A 24298-nucleotide genomic window follows, 5' to 3' on the forward strand; every position below is an offset into this window, starting at 1 on the left:
TTCTTTCACCATTACTATAAAGGACCTAATTACTGTGGTTGAATTAACCCATTTTAGCTTCCCAGAGAGAAAACAGTATCCCATGGTATCCCAATCTTGGGGAGCAATCTCATTATTAGAAGTCTTAAGATAGAGAAGAAAGAACAGCTAGCTAAATACAAACCTATTAACAATTATAAAAACGAAAACACCCTTCTGAAGAGGGTTAATTAATAACACTAATACTGCAAGCACAGAGCATATTATACCAATGCATTAAACCACAGTATATATATATATATATATATATATATATATATTATAGACTATCAGTATAAATAAATACTATTACTATTTTTAAAATACTTAATATCAAAAATTGATAGTCTTAGGTGACTCAGGATTGTCAACTATTCATTTGGAATAGCATGCTAACAATATCACTCCTAAAATATGTTGATACAAAAAGCTGAACAAGGAAATGAGGATTTGCTGAGTTGATTTTAATAGAAATGTATCAACTTGTGAATTGTTTAGGCATTTAAAACAAATTTCTGTTACAGAATTCAGAAGTTAAGCTCTCTATAGTTTAAAAATGGATGGAGTAAGGAACCCATTAAGGGCCCCTTAATATCCAAGTTAGTATTAAGTCATCTGACATATTTCATAACTTCAATCTCATCAAATATCACTTATACATTAGCTATATCATATTTTGGGTGAACTAGATGAAAGATCTCAAGAATGTTTTTTTTCTCCCCTTAGGAAGGAAGGATGGAAAGAGGGAGGAAGGGAGGGAGGAGAAAATGAAAACTTTTAAAATTTAATAAATGGAGGGAAGGCAGATTTTCCTTTAGCAATTCAAAGTTATTCTGATAATTAAAATACTTTAGTCCATGCTGTGCAGGCAAGCAGTTAAAGCAAAAATAATTTTCCTAATTAGATGATTTGACATTTTCTATCTAGTTATGTTTGTACAAAGAGCACTTTTCCCAAACAAAATTTAAAAGCTATGAATTTCTGTCTTTAATACTGAATACCTTTAAAGATTTACAGCCTTCCAGTATCTAATCACTTATTGAAAAAAAAACTTATAGTACAAGAAATAACTGACATAATTTAGAACAGGTATCATTTCAGAACTAAAATTACAAATAAAAATTGATTATAGGCATATTTTATTGTTAAATACACAATCAATTATTTGAGCATTTGACAAACTTATTTATCACATTAAGGCATCATGCATCAGACTAACCTGAAAACTCCAGCCCATTTCTTAAGCAGGGTTTCATTATATTGATCTCTTATTTCAAATAAAAGGTCAAAAAGTCGGTTCACTGGAAAACCATAACCCTAAAATGGGAAAAACAAATAAATAAAAAAGTCACATAAGTAAAAATATTCATTAAACATATTGGTGTACTGGAGACTCATTTGGAAGCGATTTATAAAACACAAACTGTATGCCATTCCAAACAGTATAGAAAAAAATAGATCTTTTTGACTTTGCATTAGGTAAGAAAAGGTCTAGAAAGAGTTTTATCAGATGAGATTAATTATTCCATTTCTCTCTCTTTTCAGTTAGGATTACAGTATTAGCCTTAAAAAGTATTAAAAGTAAGGACTGGAGAAAACATTCAAGATTAGTCATTTATATAACTTCCTTGGAAAGTAGAGCCTAAACAGGATATAGGAAAAAATAGGAATAGATTGCATCTGAAACATACTGGCTTCTTCTTGCACCCTCAATTTAAGATTAATTTTATTATATATGGAAAATTTTTATCTTTCCATCAAAAAATATACTCCCCCAAATTTTATTCCTTTCCAAATTCAAAAATCATTGAACTCTAACCCATATCAGAATCTCCATCTGTTACTCCTTTCAAAGAAAAAAACCTACTATAATCTAGCTTCCACTTTTATTGCTTTATTGAAATTGCTCTCAACAATGTCATGGATTATCTCTTAAATATAAAAGTCAATCATCTCTCACTCTGCATGACCTCTTTCTTGAAATTCTTCTACTCTGAATTCTATAAACCCATTCCCTCTCATTGTTCTTCTACACCTATGAACAATTCATCTAGTTTTCTTTTTAAACTTCTCGCTCCATACTTTTCTTCTAGCTCTCTAATGTAATCTCAAGTCTAAGGACTTCAACCATTACCTTCTCTGATTATTCTGAATTTACATGTGTAGCTACACCGTTCTAAGTTTCAAATATTTAATTCCAAAAGCTTTTGGTTATGTCCACTCAGCTGGCCAGCAAGTGCATTAAACTTAACTTATCTCCTCCCCTTCCAACTAAGCAGAGTGCTTGTCCTATTTCCTATCTCTGTTAATAGTTCTATCATCAATCCAGTTTATCAAGAGAGAAACATGAAAATCATCTAAACTTACTTCCTCCTTTACATCTAATCAATCACCAAATTCTTTTGATTTTACTTCCTTTAGAAATCTCTTTCAAATCTATCACTCTCTTCCATCATCTATCCACCTTTCTTCCTTCCAGGAATATTCCCAGTGCCACTGCTTTATTTCAGGTCCTTGCCATCTTTTCTCTAGACCATTGTAAGAGTTTCCTAAACTGAAATTCCTACCATCTTTTATTCAATTATCACTCAGATTCTCAGAATTATTCAAAAGTACAAATCTGATCATGTCATTCCCTGGTTAAAAACTACAGAAGGCTTACTAAAGCTCCACAAGACCTGGCACAGTCTGGGTTAAATCACTTTAAGTTTCCTATCTGCCCTATTTTTCCCATATACCAAGTAGGAGAGAATACCATCAAACACTCGTTCATCACACCATACCTCTACACATTATACAAATTATTTTCTCTGCTGTTAATGCCCTTTCCTCATAACTACTTATTGACTCATTCTTTAAAAACCAGCTCACAGTAAATAAACAAGAAACTACAAGTGTTGGAGAGGATGTGGAGAAATTGGAACACATATTCACAACTGGTGGGAATGTAAAAATGGTACAGCCACTGTGGAGGACAGTTTGATGGTTTCTCAGGAAGCTGAGTATAGAGTTGCCTTACAACCCTATAATCCTGCTACTTGAGATATACCTAGAAGATATGAAAGTAGGGACAAGAACAGACATCTGCACACCGATGTTCACAACAGCATTATTCACAATTGCCGAAAGTTGGAACCCAAGTTCCATCGACAAATGAATGGATAAACAAAATGTAGTATATACATACCATGGAATATTATTCAGCACTAAAAAGGAATGAAGTCCTGAAGCACATGACAACATGGATGAACCTTACGGACAATATGCTAAGTGAAATAAGTCAGCTCAAAGGACAAATATTGTATGATCTCACTGATATGAACTAATTAAACTATGTAAACTCATAGACATAAGATATAGAATATAGATTACCAGGATATAGAATAAGGCTAAATAATGGGGAGCAGTTGCTTAATACGTGCATTTGGCAATGGACAGAAGCGATCCTGGCAGTATGTTACTGTGTTGAATGGTGTGTGAATGTGGTGGAAAGCGGAAGTTTAGAGTCATGTATGTCACCAGAAGGAAATGTGGGGGTTAAAACATGGGAATGTATAACAGTGAATCTTGTGGCAAAAAATGCCTGTGATTTACTGTACAAATATTTAAAAATTCTTTCATGACATAAAACACATGTATGACACTATTATAGGATAATATAATAATAGAGGAGGTTGTGGGGAAAAATATACTTATTGCAAACTATGGACTATAGTTAACAACAATATTTTTAAAAACTTTCATCAACAGTAACAAATGTACTACACCAATACTATGGGTCAATAATGAGGGGAGAATATAGGGGTATGGGAGGATTTGAGTTTTCTTTTTTCTTTTTATTTCTTTTCTGGAGTAACGAAAATGTTGAAAAACTGACCTTGGGGTTATATGCACAACTATGTGATGATACTGTGAGCCAGGGATTGTATACTTCACATGGTTTGTATTGTTTGGATGGTTTGTAAACTGCAGAATATATGTCAATAAAACTGCATTAAAAAAAACACAACAACTTACATTTCAACTTTTGGTACAGCCTTCCCCAAGTCCTAGAACTGTTAGTCATTCCATCTTCTGTGATCCCAAAGATCTTTAACATATTGCCATCTTAGCAAAATATGTTAGCCTTATTATACATCTTATTTGTTTATTACTAAACTGTGAACTTCTTGAAGCCAAGGATTTTCACGTCTTTTCCTATTGACTTCTTATTTTATTTTTATTTAAGAAAACAAACAATACACTCAGAACCACCAATAATGGATATCTTAGTTAGCTTAAATTTAGGCATATTTAAATAAAGTATCCATATATAATTGTAAAACCTGTGTCTGTGCAGTAAGTTTCATAAACCAATTTAAAATTAAAGCAACAAGGAAAAAAATCTACTAATTCAGAAAGCAAAGTTCTTAAATTCTAAATATTAAACACTTACTTAAATAGTGTTTGATCAGCTGTCAAAACTGAATGTTCTCAAAATATCAAGTAGAAAGTGCTTGCTTTGCTATAGTAGTGAGCTATGCTACTAAATATTTTCAAATTTTTGATTTCAGGAATTTATCTGATATTACTATAGCTGCCTATAGTTTTTTTTTTTTTACCTTCTTTGTGTTGTTGTAAAGTATAACATATATATATATATATATATATATATATACATATGCAAAGAAAAGAAAGAAAAAAACAATGATTTTCAAAGCACACTTCAACAAGCAGCTACAGACAGGTCCCAGAGTTTGTTATGGCTACCATTCCCTCAACTCAGATTTTTCCTTCTAGCTGCTCCAAAACACTGGGGGTTTTACCAGAGTCATAACAACGGAATCATACAGTATCTGCCCTTGTATGTCAGACATATCTCACTCAGCATTATGTCAAGGCTCATCCACATTAAGAGTTGAGGGCAGTGATGTGAACAGACGTTTGCACACCAATGTTCACAGCAGCACTATTCACAACTGCCAAGAGACAGAGACAATCCAGGTGTCCATCAACAGACAAGCAAATAAACAAAACGTCATATATACTACGATGGAATATTATGCAACATTTAGACAAAACGATGTCCCGAAGCATATGACCACATGGATCTTTCTTTTTTTTTTTCACATGGGCAGGCACCAGGAATCAAACCCAGGTCCTCTGGCATGGCAGACGAGCATTCTTGCCTGCTGAGCCACCATGGCCCACCCCACATGGATCTTTCTACCAAGTTTTATGTCTTTATCATTTAAAAAAACCATCCAGCTGCTAGCATACAGTGGGTACAAAAAATGTTTGATGAAAGAATATGAATAGGGCAGGCCACAGTGGCTCATGGGCAGAGTTCTTGCCTGCCATGCTGGAGACCCAGGTTCAATTCCGGGTGCCGGCCCATGCAAAAACAAACAAACAACACAAAACAAAAAAAAAGAACATGAATAAATGTCTACTTCTGATTTGCCTAATTAGTAGTAATCAGAACTACAGATATGCCAGTGCTACTTTTTTAACTTACTGTTTAGTCAGCTTTAATTTAAATGATGAAATATTGACATTTTAAAAAGTAAAATTTCCTTAGGGTGGCAAAGCACAATTTAAAAAACTAAATATTATGCAACATTCTTTAATTAGTTTTGTTGAGAAGACATCCCTCCAAATCTTTAATTAACGGAGATAACATGAAAAAACAGCATTTCATTAATCCAGTATAGCATGTACCTAATACTGAGCCTGTCAATTCTCAGAAAAATGAAAAAACTGCAGAGCTTCTGAATAAATAAGAAAGGGCTGGCTTGTCTTCTTCAGCTCTTTTCAAAGCAATATGAAAGGTACCCTTATGAGGGTTTATGTCCTTTTCTTTACGGCTATTACAACTCTTTGATTATCTGAATATTGACGTTTTAATTTTTTATTCTCCAGAGAGTTCCTCAGAACCATATAAAATACTCTAGATTCAACTGTCCTCAAAGTGCCAGTCTAAAAATTGTTCATTACAGTACCCAAAGAGATAAGGAGATTGCACCAGAATATAAAGCATCAAGAAAGTCTTCCTCTACAATGACACCATCTCACACCCATAAGAATTGCTGCTGTGAAAAAGAGGGAAAAGAAGTATAACAAATAAGGTATCAGTGGCTTTTGAACAGAGAGAGTTCAAATAGAGTCGAGAGGCTACTCTGGAGGTCACGCTTACACACTCTTCAATTAGATATTCCTACCTATCATAACTTGCCAAACCCCAACCAAAATTATTTCTCCCAATCCAAAAGAACACCTAGGGCATTATATAAGATTCTACAAAGGTTCCATGCACTAGGGTAACTTTGCAGAAACCTACAACCTCCAGATGGGTCCTGAAAATGCAGAGGGGCTACCCTTTCCAGACTATCAACTAATTCCATCCCCCCCCCGTCCCATACTATCAACAGCTCCTTCCAACATGAAAAAGTTAGAATGGGCATCACCCCAATACCCCTGAAGAGTGGGAGAAAGATCAAAGGTGATGGTGGAGTTATACAGAGAAGGTCGGATTTAACAAATGAGTATGACTGCTGAATCATTACTTTGATATTTCTTTTAGGCTCCAGTACCTTAAGCAACTATAAGTAAAAACCTAAAGCTGTGGAATTATTTATATAATATAACCCATTCCAAAATCTGAAATCTGTACTATAACTAATTGTTGTGATGTATTTTGAAATTTATTGCCCTTATGTATGTATGTTATTTTTCACAAAAAAAAAAAAGAGAGAGAGAAGGAGGAATATAACAGAGAAGACAGGATTTAACAAACAGGTATGACTGCTGAATCATTATATTGATATTTCTGTTTGTCTCCCAGTGTCTTGGAATAGCAAGAAGAAAAAACAAAAGATTGCAGAATTGTAACTCATATCAAACTTTAAAATCTGTTCTATAACTATTTGTTGAATATACTTGGAAATTTATTGCTTTTTTGTATATATGTTACATTTCACAATTAAAAAACATTTAAAAAAAGAATGGCTGCTAATAAACAAACAGGAAACTAACAAATGTTGGAGAGGATGTGGAGAAATCGGGGCACTTATGCACTGCTGGTGGGAATGTATATTTGTACAGCTACTATGGCAGACAGTTTGGTGCTTACTTGGGAAACTAAATATCAAGTTGCCCTATTGACCTAGCAATACCACTCGCTGGTTGGTATATACCCAGAAGAGCTGAAATCAGTGTCACAAACAGACATTTGCACACTGGTGTTCATAGCAGCATTATTCACAATTGCCAAAAGATGGAAACAATCCAACTGCCCATCAACAGATGAGTGGATTAGCAAAACATGGTATATATACATGATGTAATATTACGCAGCAATAAGATGAAATGACGTCCTGAAACACATGACAAGATGGATGAGCCTTGAGGACATAATGCCGAGTGAAATAAACCATACACAAACGGATAGATACTGCATGATTCCACTTATGACCATGGTAAAGGTAAAATCAGAGGCTTATAATACAGAATATAGGGGACCTAGAGATACACAGAAGCTACAGATGGTGGTTAGCTAATGAGGTCAAACTTAAATGTAAGGGAATAGACAGAAGTGAAGGTGGTTCACTAGTGGGTCTTTAAGTAATATTACCATATTGAAGGTGACATGGTTGAAAGGGGTTGTATAGACACATGTCCACCAATTAACACTACAAATATAGATAAGTTCATTCATGAACTACTGCAAAGATACAAATCTCGTACAAAGAGTGTGTAAGTTCGGGGTATGGGGGAAATTGCTATTGCATGCTATGGGCTATGTTTAATAGGAAAACATCAATAGTACCATAGCAACACCAGAGGTAAATAATGGGAGAGGGACAAGAGTTAAGGGGAGGTTTAGATTTTCTATTTGGTGAGGCTGTGTTTATTGGTTATCTTGCTCTTGGGAACAATGAAATTATCTTAAACTGAAAGTGTTGAGGAACTGTCGACTTTGGACATTATACATGATGCCCAATGAACAGAAGTGGCTAAAGAATGCACTGACTAAAAAGGAGACTGGCGAATGATATGTATATATATATATATATATATATGACTGAATAGTTTGCTACTACAAGAAGGAACAAAGTTATGAGGCATGCAACATTGTGAATGAAATTGTAGGACATTTGGTGAGGCAAAATAAGCCAGAAACAAAAGAGAAAATATTGGATGGTCACATTTAGAAAACATGTATAAGAAAATAGGAGCCTAAATTGTAAGCTCTTACAGCAGTCACATTTAGTCCAGACTGTTAATTGTTATTTCTGGATTTTGAGAGGCTGTTTTATATACGTATAACCTGGTATTTAGAGATAAGAATGAAGCTGAACAGGTTGGGATTAAGGTGATTCAGAATACAGGGGTAAAGAAGATATTGTCTAAATTGGGGAGGAGATAAAAGGTAAAAAACGGGTACATTCAAATAGCAGTGGTCAATGAATTCTGACATGTATGAGTTTTTTCTTTTTTTCTTTTTATTTCTTTTTCTGGAGTGGTGCAAACGTTCTAAAAATGATCATGGTGATTTATAAATAACTATGTGATGATACTGTAAGCCACTGACTATATACTGTGTATATGGACTATACATGTCTGGAGATTTCTCAATAAAAATATTTTTAAAAAAGAAAAACTTTATCTATTTTAACTAAATTAGGCCTAAAGTTTAAAAGACAGTAATAGTCCCTGAGACCTAAGTTTCATTGTCGGGAAGGAGGTGGTATAAACAGTCCTGGGTAATAGGAGAATACCAATATGTACATAAACATTCGGTCACAACTAATTTACTACCATTGGTTCACATAAAATAAATGAAAATGGTCTGTATTGTATATACAATTGCTCAAAATAGCCATTGCTTAAATGTAAGGTTATCACCTACCTGCAAAGTATCTGCAAATATTACAATGAGATTCTTCAGCTCCAAAACAAGATCAGGATCGGTGCAGAAAGACTAGGGGAGTAGAAAGCGGGTGGGGTGGAACACACACACAACAAAAAAACAGTCGCTTGGTTAAAAAGGGACTGATCAAGAAAACCTAATTTTTGTTTTTTATTTTAATCTTCCAAATTTACAATAAATTTAAAATTTTGGTAAGTTAGATCAACAATTGTCCTCCTCTATTCAGTAAAAATTCTTAAAGTACCCAAAGTTAACTATTATGTGAAAAACAATTTTCCTACAATTTGTACCACTAAATTTTGGTAAAATTAATGATGCTTACACTGCTAAAAGTCTTTAGATTTTAAGAATGCAGCCATTTTAAACTTAAATGGTTTATATGTAGATCACTACTTTTAATTTTATATTGTTTATTTATTCTCTACCTTATAAAAGAGATGTAATATATTACTTTTTCAAAATAAGAATGCCACACAAGTATTTTCTTAGGAATTTATCACAAGAAAATTAAAAAGTATTAATTTCAAAGGGGGAGTTCAACTCATTTTGTCCCCTTAAGAGCATCTGATAAAATTCTGAGTGTGCTTATGTTGCATCTAATATGTTATGACTTCATATTTGGTGTCATGAAATTAACAGGAAGCATATATTCAAAACTGATCTGATGATAAACCATAATAAATGTAATGCTTTTTATTAATATGCTAAAAAGAGTTGAAGTTCATTGGATAAATATTGGTATCAAGTTTATAACTGGTAAATTAAAGTTAATATATTTATATTCTAATATATTAGCTAACAATCCTCCTTCTAAATATTTTAAATATTCACCATAAATAATAAAATGATTAATAATAACAGATTATAAAATAGGGAGATATTTTACTGAAGGTAAATTACTAAAATTATCTTAAGGAAAGGTCTATATAAATAGTTATTAATTTCAATAGGTCTGTATAATACTAACATATTTCCACAAAAGGCATATTAGGAAAATATTCAACAATTTGGCTTACATCAATAAAGTTTCATTATATAAGCTTCATTATTTCAAGTAAATTCAAATTTTGACAACTGTATATTTTTAAGAAATTCATAACTGTAGTATATTGCAAATAAATTATAAATATCAAAGGACAAGTTCTATTGAGTTTTAATGCTAGAGTGTATTTTGGAAATAAAGAATTTGGAATGATAATTTAAAACCCTTCATTCACATTGCTTTTCAGTGACCTAAGTAAGAAGTCAGCTGAGACTAATGACATCAGCTTAATTTTTCATTTTCTATAATGCTGGACTAAAGGTATCTGGGGAAGCCTGAGTTAGTCGCAAAAATCATAGCCTGATATTATAACATCAATATCCCAAAAGCTTAACATTACTACTTCCAATTTTGAGCAACTACAAAAAGAAAATGCAGAATGATAGAGTACAGTTGTGTGGGTTTGAATCTGTTATCACCCCAGAATAGCTTATGTTATTTTAATCCAGCCCTGTGGGGGCAGATCTATTGTGGGTGGGACCTTTTACTTAGAATATTTCCATGGAGAAGTGACCCTGCCAATTCAAGCTGCATCTTAATCCACTTGGAGTCCATTATGAGAGGATAAAGACAGAGACATTTTGGAGAGAGCTCAGAAAAGCTAAGAGAAAGAAAATGCCCCAAGAGAAGCCAGAAGGATCCACAGGAGCTGAGAGAGCCATTTTAAACAGAATTCAGGAGAGAAGGGCCAGCAAACGTCACCATGTGCCTTCCCATATGACAGAGGAACCCCAGAGACCAGCAGCCTTTCCTGAGAGAAGGTATCTTCCTCTTGGATGCCTTAATTTGGACATTTTCATGGCGTTGGAACTGTAAATTTGTAACTTAATCCCCTTTGTAAAAGAAAACTCATTTCTGATACACTGCATTCTGGCAGCTTTAGTAAACCTTAGTTTCCTTCAACATTAATCATTTTGGAAGTTCTTTAAATAACTGAATTAAAAATTTAGTAACATATTATCTGACTTACTGAATGAGCCCTAAGGACAGCGATTATTTTTGAAAGGGCCATGTTCCAAAGTTCATCAGTGTACGCTCTGGTTACTAATCCTTGGGTCACATGTAAAATGTGATCTTCCACTACAAAGAACCTAAAAAAGCAATTTCCAATATAATATGTGTTTAAAAAAAACAAAAACAAAAACAAATAGAAAATAAATAATTATTGCTGGCATTTAATATAATATTAATGATAGTTATTTCCATACTGGATACATACCCTACAATTTGAGTGAAATATCTTCTATAGCCATCAACTGTTTCATGCTTTAAATGAAAAATAAAAATTTATTTAAACCAATAAATACCAATAACATAAACATAAGTTTCAAGTCACTACCACATTCATTCATTTAACAAATATTTATTGAGAACCTACTATATGTGGCATACTTTTTTTTTTGTTTTGTTTTTCTTGTTTTATTTTCTTTCTTTGAATACCAAACAGCACCAAACAAATGCAAACTTTTCTATTTTGATCATTCGGTTCTGCATATAGAATGAGTAATTCACTGTATGTTGCATACTTTTCTAGGCAACAGGAATGCACTGGAAAATAATAAGTCCTTACCCTCATAGAATTTATATTATAAATTAATTTATATTAAATATTAATTAATTAATGAATAAATATTAAATAATCAATAAGATTTCAGAACCTCCTTCTCAGCAGACTAGTTCAAGCCACACTCATTTCTAACTTGGGACTATTGTGTTATCCTCTTAACTAGTCACCCCAGTTCCCAGGGTGACCCCTACAACTTTTTTTTTTTCCATACAGCAGCCAGAGTGATAGTTTCTAAAAACAGTAATCAGATCACTACATCTTCTGTTAAAAACCCCCAATGAAGGATGCTCAGGTGGTTCAGTGGTAGAATGCCTGCCTCCCATGTGGGAGACGTGGGTTCAATTCCTGGACCATGCACCACCACTACCACCCCAAAAATAAATAAATAAAAACCCAAAGACTTTTCATCTGATCCACACTAAAAGTCAAACTCCATAAAAATGGCCTACAATTGCCTACTGTTTATTACTTTAACATATTATTTTCACAAAAGGTATAATAGGAAAATATTTGATCATTTGACTTTCATTCATGAGAGCTCATTACAAGAAATATTTCATTATTTCATATAACTTCAAATGTTAGGATGTATGTATTTCATAAAGTAATCATAATTTTCAAACATTTGGAGATTCTTTAGGCATTTTGGCGGGGGGCAGTTGTTATTACTTTTTAGCTTAAGTGCTAAAAATACCTTTAATATTTGCTGATGCTTGCATTATAACATAGTTTGCAGTCAGGTGTGGTTGAAAAGAATATGTTTCTACAGTTGTTGGAAACAGATTTCTATATACTCCATTAGATCATGCCTGTTAATCATATTCTGTATTACTATGAATTTTCTATCTATCTGGCTTATAAGTACACTGATAAGTGTTTAAAAATCTACTATGCTTATGGATTTCTCCTTTTAATTCTAATAGTTTTGCTTTAAATATTTTGAGTCAATGTTTCTAAGTACTTACAAGGTTTAGAATTAGCATATTTTATCAATTCTAAGACACACAAATATTTTATTTTTTATCATTTTAACTTTTTTTCCTGTACTACATGAATAACACAGTGGGTCTTTAGAAATTACATTATACATTGTTAAGTAATCAAACTCTAAAATTAATCATAGCTTTACTTATCTGGACAATTCAGAAACTGAAGGATAGTTTAATTTCATTATCTCCATCCCATTTTAATGCTTAGGTTTTGTTGTGGATTTTAATTATATTCTGCTGTATATTCTCCCAAGAATTTATTGATACTATTTTATACAATCAATACAGATTTACTCCACAGATTTACCATTTCTTTGCTATTCATTCCTTTTTGCATTTATCTTCCATTTGACATCATCTTCTTTTTGTCAGAAGGTTATCTTTTAGAATTTTCTTAGTAAGAGTCTGTTGGTGACAGACTCTGCTCTTTTTTGATTGAAAATGTTCCATCATTTTCCTTGTTTCTTTGCATATAAAATTCTCAGTTGATAGTTATTTTCTTTCAGTATTAAAGATATTCCACTGTCTTCTTGTTTATTTGAAAATACTGACTTTTCTCTCACGTTTTTAATATCTTCATCTTTTTTTAAGTCAAGTTTATTGAGATATAATTTATAGACCATAAATTATTACATGTAGAGTTAGTTCAGTGAGTTTTGACAAATGCAGGCAGCTGGGTAATCGCCACCAAAATTAAAGTAAAGAACATTTTCATCTCACAAAAAGTTCCTTCATGCCCCTTTGTAGTGAACCCCTGTTCAAACCCTAGTCCTCAACTACTACTGTTGATTTCTGTCCTATAGTATTGCCTTTTCCAATATGTCATATAACAAATTGTACAGTACATAACTTTGCAGTATCTGACTTCTTTCATTTAGAATAATGTTTTTAAGATTTATCTATGTTATTGCAGAGTAGTAGTCCATTATATGAAGGTACCACAATGTGTTTCTCTATTCATTATTTCATAGACATTTTAGGATAGTTCTAATTTTTTGCTATTACAAATAAAGCTTCTATAAATATTCATGTGCAGATCACCGTGTGATGGTAAGTTTTCTCTTCTTATGGGTAAATACACTAATGGTGAGATTGTCAGGTCATGTATAACAAATTGTCAAACCATTTCTCAAAGTGACAGTATAATTTTTATACCCATCAGCAGCATATGAGAGTTCCAATTCCCCACATCTTCATCAGCACTTGCTATTGTTAACTTTTTAATTTTAGCCATTCTAGTAGGTATATGGTGATATCTCAATGTGGCTTTAATTTGCATTTCTGTCATGGAAAATGATACTGAACATCTTTTCATGTGCTTATTTGCCACTGAATATCTTCAGTAAAATGTCAGTTCAAATCTTTCATCTATTTTTAACTTGTTTCTTTGTCTTTTAATTATCAAGTTATGAGTTCTTTATATATTCTGGATATAAGCTGAAGTCTGCAAATATTTATTCCAGTCTGTGGCTTGTCTTCATTTTCTTCATACTGACTTTTAAAGATCAGAAGTTCTTAATTTTGATCAAGTTCAATTTATCAACTTTTTCTTTTATGGTTCATGTCTTACGTATCTCACCTAAGAAACTGCAGCATGGCCCACAGTCATAAAGCTTTCACCCTTTGTTTTCTTCTAAAAGTTTTACAGTTTTAGCTCTTACATTTAGATCCATGATCCATTTCTAGTTCACTGCTGAATGAGGTAAGGCTAAATATTCTATTTTTTAAATATGGATGTCCATTGTTCCATCATTATTTGTTGAAAAGATTATACCACCCCTATTGAATTACCTGGGCATTTTTGTTGAAACCCAATTGACCACATATTTCTGAGTCTATTTCTGAACTCTCTATTCTATTCCGTTTATCTATATGTCTGTTCTTATAATTATTTATTAATAAATACAGCTTCAAAGCAAGCCTTGAATATGGTAATATGAGTCCCTAATCTTGTTCTTTTTCAAATACTATTCTGGCTATTCTAAGTCCTTTGAATTTCCAAATAAATTTTAGAATCAATTTGTCATTTTCTACTAAAAAAAGAAAATACTGAAATTTTAATAGGGAATGCACTGAATCTACAGATCAATTTGGGAAGAACTGACATCTTTTTTTTTTTTTTTTTTTTTTAAAATAACTTTTATTGAGAAATCTTCACACATACAGTCCATCTACAGTATACAATCAATGGACCACAATATCATAACATAGCTGTAAATTCATCACCATGATCATTTTTAGAACATTTGCATCACTTTCAGAAGAAATAAAAAGAAAAAAATCATACATCTCATAAGCCCTTACCCCTCCCTCTCATTGACCACTAGTATTTTAATCTACCCAATTGTTTTTTTTACCCCTTATCCATGCCTATTATTATTTATTTATTTATTTTTCTTTATATTTTCACTCATCTGCTCACATCCTAGATAAAAGGAGCATCCAACACAAGGTTTTCAAACTCACACGGTCACAATGTAAAAGCTATATACTTATACAATCATCTTCAAGAATCATGGCTACTGGAACATAGTTAAACAGTTTCAGGTACTTCCCTCTAGTCCCTTCAATACACTATAAACTTAAAAGAGATATCTATATAATGCATACGAATAACCTCCAGGATAAAGTCTCGACTCTGAAATCTCTCAGCCAATGAAAATTTGTCTCATTTATCTCTTCCCCCTTTTGATCAAATAGGCTTTCTCAATCCCAGGATGCCAGGTCCTGGCTCATTCTGGGAGTCCTGTTCCACATTGCTAGGGAGACTTACAAGCCTGGGAGTCTTGTACCATGTAGGAGGGGATGGTAGTGAGTTCACTTGCTGAGTTGGCTTAGAGAGAGACAGGCCACATCTGAACAACAAGAACTGACATCTTAACAATAGTCTTATAATACATCTACACAGGATCTCTATTTATTTACACCTTCGATTTCTCTCACCAAAGTTTTCAGCATATGAATTTTGCCAGACTTATTCTAAATTATTTCATGTTTTTGATGTTACCATAAACAGTATTTTTTATTTTAATTTCCAATTCTTTATTGTTAGTATTTAAAAACACAATTGGTGGGCGGTATAACGGTGGCTCAGTGGCAGAATCTTGCCTGCCATGCCGGAGACCCGGGTTTGATTCCTGGTACCTGCCTATGCAAAATAAAAAGCTAAAAAATACAATTGGTTTTTATATATTGACCTTGCTAAATTTAGTTATTTCTGTAGTTTTTTCTACAGATTAACTAAGATTTTCTAAGTAAATAATTATGTCTGAAAATAAAGGCAGTTTTATGTCCTCCTTTCAAAACTATGCATTTTATTTCATTTTCTTGCCTTATTGCACTGGCAAGGACCCCTGGGACAATGTTGAAAAGAAGCTAAAAGTAGAAATCCTTGCCTTGTTTCCAGTCTTAGGAGGAATTCAGTCTTTCACTGTTAAATATGAAAACAGCTGTAGGTCTTTCATAGATATCTTCCTCATATTGACAGGAAGAATGGTGGTCCCCTAAGATGTTCAAGTCCTAATCTTCAGAACCTGCGAAATGTTAACATTACATGGCAAAAAAAACAATTAAAAGGTGGTGCACTGGCGGCTCAGAGGCAGAATTTTCACCTGCTGAGCTAGAGACCTGGGTTTGAGTCCCTGAGCCTGCCAATGTAAAAATAAATAACTAATTAATTAATGTGTTAGATGGAATTAAAGTTATAATCAACTGACCTTAAGAGTTAGAGGGAACTGTGACTATGAAAGAGATCAGAGTGATATGATAAGGGAAGGACTTGACCCATTCTTGCTAGTTTTGAAGACAGAGAAAGAAGACCAGAAGCCAAGTCATCTTCTAGATATGAAAAAGGCAAGATAAAAGATTCTTTCTTAGAGCCTCCAGAAAGCCCAGTGTGATCATTTGTTTTAGCAGCAATAGAAAATTAACACACTTTCTGCCCTAGGTTGCTGGGAGGTTTTATCAGGAATGAATACTGAATTTTGTCAAATATTTGTTTTTTGTTTTTTTTTTTGCATAGGATCTGTAATTAATTCTTCCCTTTCATTCCTGATACTAGAAATTTGTGCTTCTCCCTTTATTTTTTTTCCCCTTGATCTATCTGGCTAGAGGTTTATAAATTTTATTAATCTTTTCAAAGAGCTAGTTTCTGGTTTCAACAATTTTTCTCTATTTTCTTTTCTATTTTATTGACTTCTCTTATATTAATTATTTCCTTCCTTCTGCTTGCTTAGATCTAATTTATTTTCTAGCTTCTTAAGTCTGAGTTGAGACTTTCGTCTTTTTCTAATACAAGCATTTTAATGCTATAAATTTGCCTCTAAGCACTACTTAAGCTATATCTCACAAATTGACATGCAGGTTTTCATTTTCATTTAATTCAATATGCTTTCTAATTTCTCTTGTGTTGTCTTCCTTGTCCTACATATCATTGAGAAGTGTGCTGTTTAATTTCCAAACATATAGCAATTTTTCCAGATATCTTCAAGTTATTAATTCCTAACTTAATTCCATTGTGGTGGACATGCTTCATAAAATTTCAAGACTTTTAAATTTGATGAGATTTGCTTTATGGCCCAGAATGTGAACCCTGATGAACCTTTCACATGCACTAGAAAAGCTTGTGCATTCTTCTGTTTGGGGTGGAGCTTTCTATAAATGTCAATTAGAACAAATTTGCTGAAGATGTTTTTCAAATCTCTTATTTTCTCTGTACTTCGGGTATTCTGCAGTTTCATGATGAGATCTCTAAGAATGGACTTCTTTTTACTTAACTTTGACTATGTGTATTTCTATTTGTCATCTGTCCTAGAAAATTCTCAACCATTATATACTCAAATATTATTTTGTATCATTTGTTTCAGACTCTTTTTCTGAAACGCTAATTAGAGATATGTCAGATTTTCCTCTGTATTCCTTATGCAAGTCTCTTCTGTATTTTTAGCATTTTTCTCTCCAAGATGCTTTCTAGATAATTGCGTCAGATCAACAAAGAGAGTTCATCACATGTTAAACCTAGCCATAACATATATATATATATATATATATATATATATATTTTTTTTTTTTTTTGAATGGGCAGGCTCTGGGAATTGAACCCAGGTCTCTGGCATGGCAAACGAGAATTCTAACACTGAGCAACTGTTGCACCACCCAGCCACAGCATTTTAATTTCAGTTTCATATCTTTAATTTCTAGATGTTCTACTTGATTTTTCTTCACATCTTTCTGGCCACGCCCTATAGTTTCTTGCTCCCTATTCACATGCCCAAACTTGCCTTTTTTTTCCTTTAAACATATTATGGAGTACACACACACACACACACACACACACACACACACACACACACTCAAATATTGTGAGTTTTTTAGGATCTATTTCTGTTGTCAGTATTTCTGATGCTTCTCACTTGTTTGGTAATTATTTTTTACTATAAATTGTTAGTTTTCCTTGAAACTTTAACTGTGAATATTCTTTAACTCTGGGATAAAGGTGGATTCCTCAGAGAAAATATGCATTTCCTTCTGCCAGGTAGCTGGAGGCATTATCAGCACAGGATCACTTAAAACTAAATTTTTGGCTTGACATTTTTTTTTTTTTTTTATCCCTGAAGAATGAATTTGCAAATACACATATGGGGCTGTGCATTATAAATTCTTAGAAGGATTTTTTCCCTCTGTTTCCTCAGCACTAAAATTTAAGATAGGAAATTTTCCTTGTGGTATGTGGCAATGGGAGTAGGGAAGTTTCACTGGATGGTTTTAACCCTAGATCATCCTAGTGATAGGGATATAATCCTTTGGACTTTCAGCTTTTCAAGGATGGGAATCTCTTATTAGCTTAGCCTTCTGTACCCCATGTCCCTAAAACTCAAGTTTCCCCATTCAGCAGATTGTCCCAGTATAAAAGCTACATTCAGTGCTTCATTGAATCTATCAGGGTTTCTGCCTTCATTCAGGTTTTCCTGTTTATTTCATTATCAGATGTATTGAGGTATAAAATACATACACTAAAATTCACTCTCTTTGTGAGCAGTTTCTATAAGTTTTTATATACAGGCATTAACTATCACCATAAAAAACATATTGCACAGTTCTATTCTCATTTAATTTTTGGCCTGAGTATTCATTTCTTTCTTGCCTGATCATTGGGACATTTAAAAATGAATTTAAGATTTTAAAAAATGTTTTATCCAGCATCTTTAGCTGCTTCTTCATTAGGAAGGTTTACTAAGGTACAAGAACACTATATTGTCAAAATGTAATTCCGCCTTCTTCATAGCAATTATCACCCCTGGCATTCTATATATTTAATTTCTTTACCTTTTAATTTATCCACTGTCTATTTTGTTCCCTGCCTATCTTTCCTAATAGAATGTAGGTTCATGAGAGAAAGAACTTACTATTTTGCTCACTGCTGTACTAACAGCACCTAAACCAATGATTGGCAATGGTAAACTTTCAATAAATATTTGTTGTTGAATGAACAGTGACACAAGCTATGAAGAAATTAAAGCAGGGTCAGGGAATAAAAAGTGGCAACATACTCAACTCAATATTTTTACATGCTTACCATACTTGACTGAGGTTGTAACACCAGTCTTGCCTGTTTCTTTCTTTGTTTTCGGTAATAATTTTCAAATGTTTCCTCATCGCCCTAAAATAATATTAACAGAGTTATGAAAAAACTACACACACAGCTAGACAGATAGTCTTTTCCCCAAGGGTACTTTTTTATTTTCTAAAAACTGAAATATAAATGCTGAGTGCCATTTCATATTGAATATCAAGAACAAGTCTTGGGCATTAAGCTCAAAGAAAATAATCTTGTTTGGTATCATGACAATTAGAAAGACTTAAGTTAGGTTCAACCAATTGACATCTGCCCAATTTAACACTTATGCTTTATAGATTTTTTATTTGTATGCTTTATGGAGGGGTCACATTTCATTCTTTTTCCATGTGAGTATCCTATTATTGCAGAATCATTTGTTGAATTTCTTTTGTTGTTTATTTGATTTTTGTTTGTTTGCTTGTTTGTTTGTTTTGGGAAGTGCATGGGAGGGTTTATAGATTTCTGACTGATCAAATCACAATATGATGTTCAATGAAAGAAATAAAATAAGGAAATTAGCTGTTAAGCCAAAACTCCTGAAGATGTTGTATTAGGTTCTAAATGATCCAGAATCTTCTTCTATCTCCTGCATTACTCTTGCCACTCCCTATACCAGACCCAAAATCTGTGCCCCAAACATACTGAGCTCTAAGTATAGCCATATACTCTTTTCACTTTCAGGTTTTGTATAGGCTACTCCCAAAATATGCTTCCGCATTCCCTTTTCTTGTATGACTTTTACTTAGCCTTCAAAGCTCACTACTGATATCACTTCCTTTAGGAAGCCTTCCCTAACTTCCTAAGAGCTTGATATTCTCTTTGCCATCCTACAGCAATTCGTACTTCCACATCACAAAACTTATCACATAGCGCTGCCATTTCCTGATTGCTAGTTTATCTTAGCACAGTCCTAAAGAACTTTCTGTGATGATGAAAATTTTCTATATCATAAATGTACAATATGGTAGCCTCTAGACACATGTACCCATTGAGCACTTGAAATGTGGAGAACAGAATGAGAAACTGAATCTTTTATTTTATTTTTATTCTAATAGCCACATATGGCTAATGGCTACCATAACTAGACAACAAAGATCTACCTTTCCCATGTGACTATAAGTCTGTTAGGTCAACCATTATTCAACACTGTACTGGAAGTTCTTGTCAGAGCAATTAGGCAAGAAAAAGAAACAAAAGGAATCTGAACTGGAAAGGAAGAAGTAAAACTTCCCATACTTACAGATGACATGATCCTATACACAAAAGATCCTGAAAAATCCACAACAAACCAACAAGAGCTAATAAATGTATTCAGTAAAGTGGAAGGATACAAAATCAACACCCCAAAATCAGTAGTGTTTAATTACACACGCAATGGACAATCAGAAGAAATCAAGAAAAATATTTCACTCAAAATAGCAACTAAATGAATCAAATACCTAGGAATAAATCTAACCAAGGATGTAAAGGACTTGTACACAGAAAACTACAGAACACTGCTAAAAGAAATTAAAGAAGACCTAAATAAATAGAAGGACATTCCTTGTTCATAGACTGAAGACTAATATTATTAAGATATTAATATCACCCAAAGCAATGTGAAGATTCAATGCAATCTTAATCAAAATTCTAAGAACCATTTTTGCAGAAATGGAAAAGCCAATCATCAAATACAAATGGAACTGTAAGGGACCCCAAATAGCCAAGGCTATCTTGAAAAAGAAGAATGAAATTGGAGGACTCACTTTCAACCTTAAAACTTATTACAAAGGCACAGTAATCAAAACAGCACGATACTGGCACAAGGATAGATAAATATACAACAACGAAATCAAACTGAGAACTCAGAAAAACAATCTTCTCATTTATGGCCAAGTGATTTTTGACAAGGGGCATATGTCTCTCTGATCACTCATGCTGAAGAAAGCCAGATAAAGGGAGACGATTAAGAAAATGAGGGAAGCAAGAAAGGGAAAAAGGGTAAGCCAAACAAAAACACACTCTTCAGGCAAAAAACATCTACAAGAAAGCAGGCTTTAGCCTGATCCCATGAAAAACTTTAGAGTTCAAATTTTGCCTTCAGCGTTGTCCCAGTCTAGGGAAGGGACCTACTTGCAAACTCCCATACCCACACACCATGATTAATTATAACCCTAGTAATTTGGGTTGGGTTGTAGTAGTAATAGACTCCCAGGTTCTTCTAACTCTTATAAAAAGGGATCAAGGGGATCTGAGCAGAATACCCACAGTAAGATGAGATCTATTGTGAAGGCAAGCTGGGGTTCCCAAACAGATCAGTTTCAGGAAAAAGCTGATGCTCTAGAAATTATTTTTATTAAAAGCCTTCACATACCTTAAAGAACTTACAGCAGCATTACTCACATTGCATTTAATATTTATTATTCTAAGAAAAATAATCACCATACTAAAAAAGTTTGGGATATGGCCAGCTAAGAAAATTCATACAAGCTCTTAGAATTTCTCAAAGCCTTAAAAATGATAAGCTATATTGTGGATGTTGTTCACAGCATTTTCCAAAGTGAACCCTTTTATTTCACAAATATGTAGAATTTTTTAAAACTTTTTTTTATTGTTTAATATAACATATATACAAAGCAAAGTAAGAAAAAAGCAATGGTTTTCAAAGCACTCTTCAACAAGCAGTTACAGGACAGATCCCAGAGTTTGTCATAGGTTACCATACCATCATCTCAGATGCTCCAGAACATTGGAGGCTAGAAGGAATACATACTTTTTTTATCATCACAATCAACTAGTTTTTCTTTTTTGTGTGAAAAATAACACATACACAAAAATCAATAAGTTTCAAAGCACATCACAATAATTAGTTGTAGAAAAGATTTCAGACTTTGGTATGGGTTACAATTCTACAATTTTAGGTTTTCACTTGTAGCTGCTCTAAGATACTGGAGACTAAAAGAAATATCAATATAATGATTCAGCAACCCTATGCATTTGTTAAACCCTACCTTCTCTGTATAACTCCACCATCATTTTTTATCTTTCTCCCACTCTTTAGAGGTGTTTGGGCTATGCCCATTCTAACTTTACAAATATGTGAAATTTAAACAACATACACTTAATAAACAATGCATCAAAGAAGAAATCACAAGAGAAAACAGAAAATACTTTGAGACGAATAAAATTAAAATGCAACCTATCAAAATATATGGATTGCAGCTAATGTGCTCAGATGAAAATTTGTAGCTGTGAACACCTATATTAAGAAAGAAAAGTATGTCAGATCAATAACCTAACCTTCCACATATGAGAAAGAAATAATACAATATGATTCAGTTTATATGAAATGTCCAGAATAGGAAATCCACAGAGATAGGAAGAGATTAGAGGCTCCGAGGGGCTGACGTGAGGGAAGAAAGGGGAGTAACCGTAAATGGGTAAGGGGTTTCTTTGGGGGTAATGAAATGTTCTGGAATTAGATAGTGATAATGGTTGCACATTTGTGAATATGCTAAAAAAACACTGAAGTATATACTTTAAAAGGATGAATTTTTTTGGTATGTCAATTATATCTCAATAAAGCTGTCATAAAAAATAATCAACTGTCTAAGCAAAAATAAGAACACATAGTGTGGAACAAATATATAAAGAAATAACTTACTTGAGGTAAAATGTTAGACAACAAAAGCACAGAGGCAAGAAGGGAGAAACAGAAGTACGCTACTATAAGGTTCTTATATATACATGAAGTGGTATATCATTTGAAAGTTAAAAAAAAATAAATGCCTTACACGCAATGGATATTTCACAAACATTTGTTGCATGAAGAGCTACAGATCTCTGAACTTATGGTCAGCTTACCAAAACGCAGGCCTAAAATGCATTAATATATATACACACACACACATAATACGCATATAACCAAAAGATACTTACCAAGACAGAATAAATGTGCAAACATCGATAAACAGGAGAAAAATCAACAAGATCCTGAACAGTTAAGACCTGAAAAATAAAACCATTTTCTTTTAAATTGATATGTCAAATTATTAATCCTTTATTGGATAATATACTATCCAATATCCAACAATATTGGATGAGTCTTGAAGACATGATGTTCAGTGAAATAAGCCAGACAAATACAAATATTGTATGAACTCACTCAATTTGAAACAATTAGAATAAGCAAACTCAAAGAGTCAGAATCCTGAGTATAGGTTGCTAGAGGACAAGGTGGGGGATAGGAAATGGAAAGTTAAGGCTTTTCTTAAAAGCTTTCACATACCTTAAAGAACTTACAGCAGCATTACTCACATTGCATTTAATATTTATTATTCTAAGAAAAATAATCACCATACTAAAAAAGTTTGGGATATGGCCAGCTAAGAAAATTCATACAAGCTCTTAGAATTTCTCAAAGCCTTAAAAATGATAAGCTGTATTGCAGATGTTGTTCACGGCACTTTCCAAAGTGAACCCTGTACATTTAAGGCTTAAAATGTACAGGGTTCCTATTCGGAATGATGGCAATGTTTTGGTAATAGATGGTGGTGATGGTAACCGAACATTATGACCCAATTAACAGCACTGAAATACATATCTGAATATGATTAAAAGAGAAATATTAGTTTTGTCTATATGTAACAACAAATTTTAAAAAAAACTTCACAGTGAACCCTAAGTTAAACATAGGCTTTAATTAATAGTATAATTAGTAAAATGTGTTATTATATAAGGGGTAAAAAAAAAATTGGGTAGATTGCAATACTAGCAGTCAATCAGAGGGAGGGTTAAGGGGTATGGGATGTAAGGGTTTTTTTTTTAATTTCTTTTTCTGGAGTGATATTCTAAAAATAATCATGCTGATGAATACACAACTATGTGACAATATCATGAGCCACTGATTGTATACGTTAGATACAATGGTACATGAAGATATCTCAATAAAAATATATATTTTTAAAATGTGCTATCATAAATTATAACAAATGTACCATATCAATGCAAGGTGTTGGTAGTGGGATGATACATGGGAATCCTATACTTCATGCGTAATTGTTCTATAAACCCACAACTTCACTTAAAAAAATAAGTTTGTTAGAGTACTTAAAATTGAAAAACAATGAATTAGTAGCTCGTTATAGACATATAACTAGTTGACCAAAATAATATG

At 33.0% G+C, this 24298-nt stretch overlaps 1 protein-coding gene across 15 annotated transcripts in view; it reads right to left on the minus strand.

The window, feature by feature from the left end:
• Positions 1-24298, minus strand: part of EXOC6 (exocyst complex component 6) — a 250477-nt gene that overhangs the window by 133898 nt on the left and 92281 nt on the right. For all 15 annotated transcript variants that reach the window (XR_013161620.1, XR_013161621.1, XM_077125426.1 and 12 more), the window contains 6 exons: positions 23062-23130; positions 19102-19185; positions 11191-11237; positions 10942-11062; positions 8909-8980; positions 1238-1335 (listed from right to left, as the gene is read on the minus strand). Coding sequence is in view for 13 of the 15 variants with exons in the window: in XM_077125426.1 (XP_076981541.1) it covers positions 1238-1335; positions 8909-8980; positions 10942-11062; positions 11191-11237; positions 19102-19185; positions 23062-23130 (491 nt within the window). In the remaining 2 variants the exon portion in view is untranslated. The remainder of the gene's footprint in view (positions 1-1237; positions 1336-8908; positions 8981-10941; positions 11063-11190; positions 11238-19101; positions 19186-23061; positions 23131-24298) is intronic.

The sequence above is a fragment of the Tamandua tetradactyla genome, chromosome 13, assembly GCF_023851605.1.
Source record: "Tamandua tetradactyla isolate mTamTet1 chromosome 13, mTamTet1.pri, whole genome shotgun sequence".
Lineage (NCBI taxonomy): Eukaryota > Metazoa > Chordata > Mammalia > Pilosa > Myrmecophagidae > Tamandua > Tamandua tetradactyla.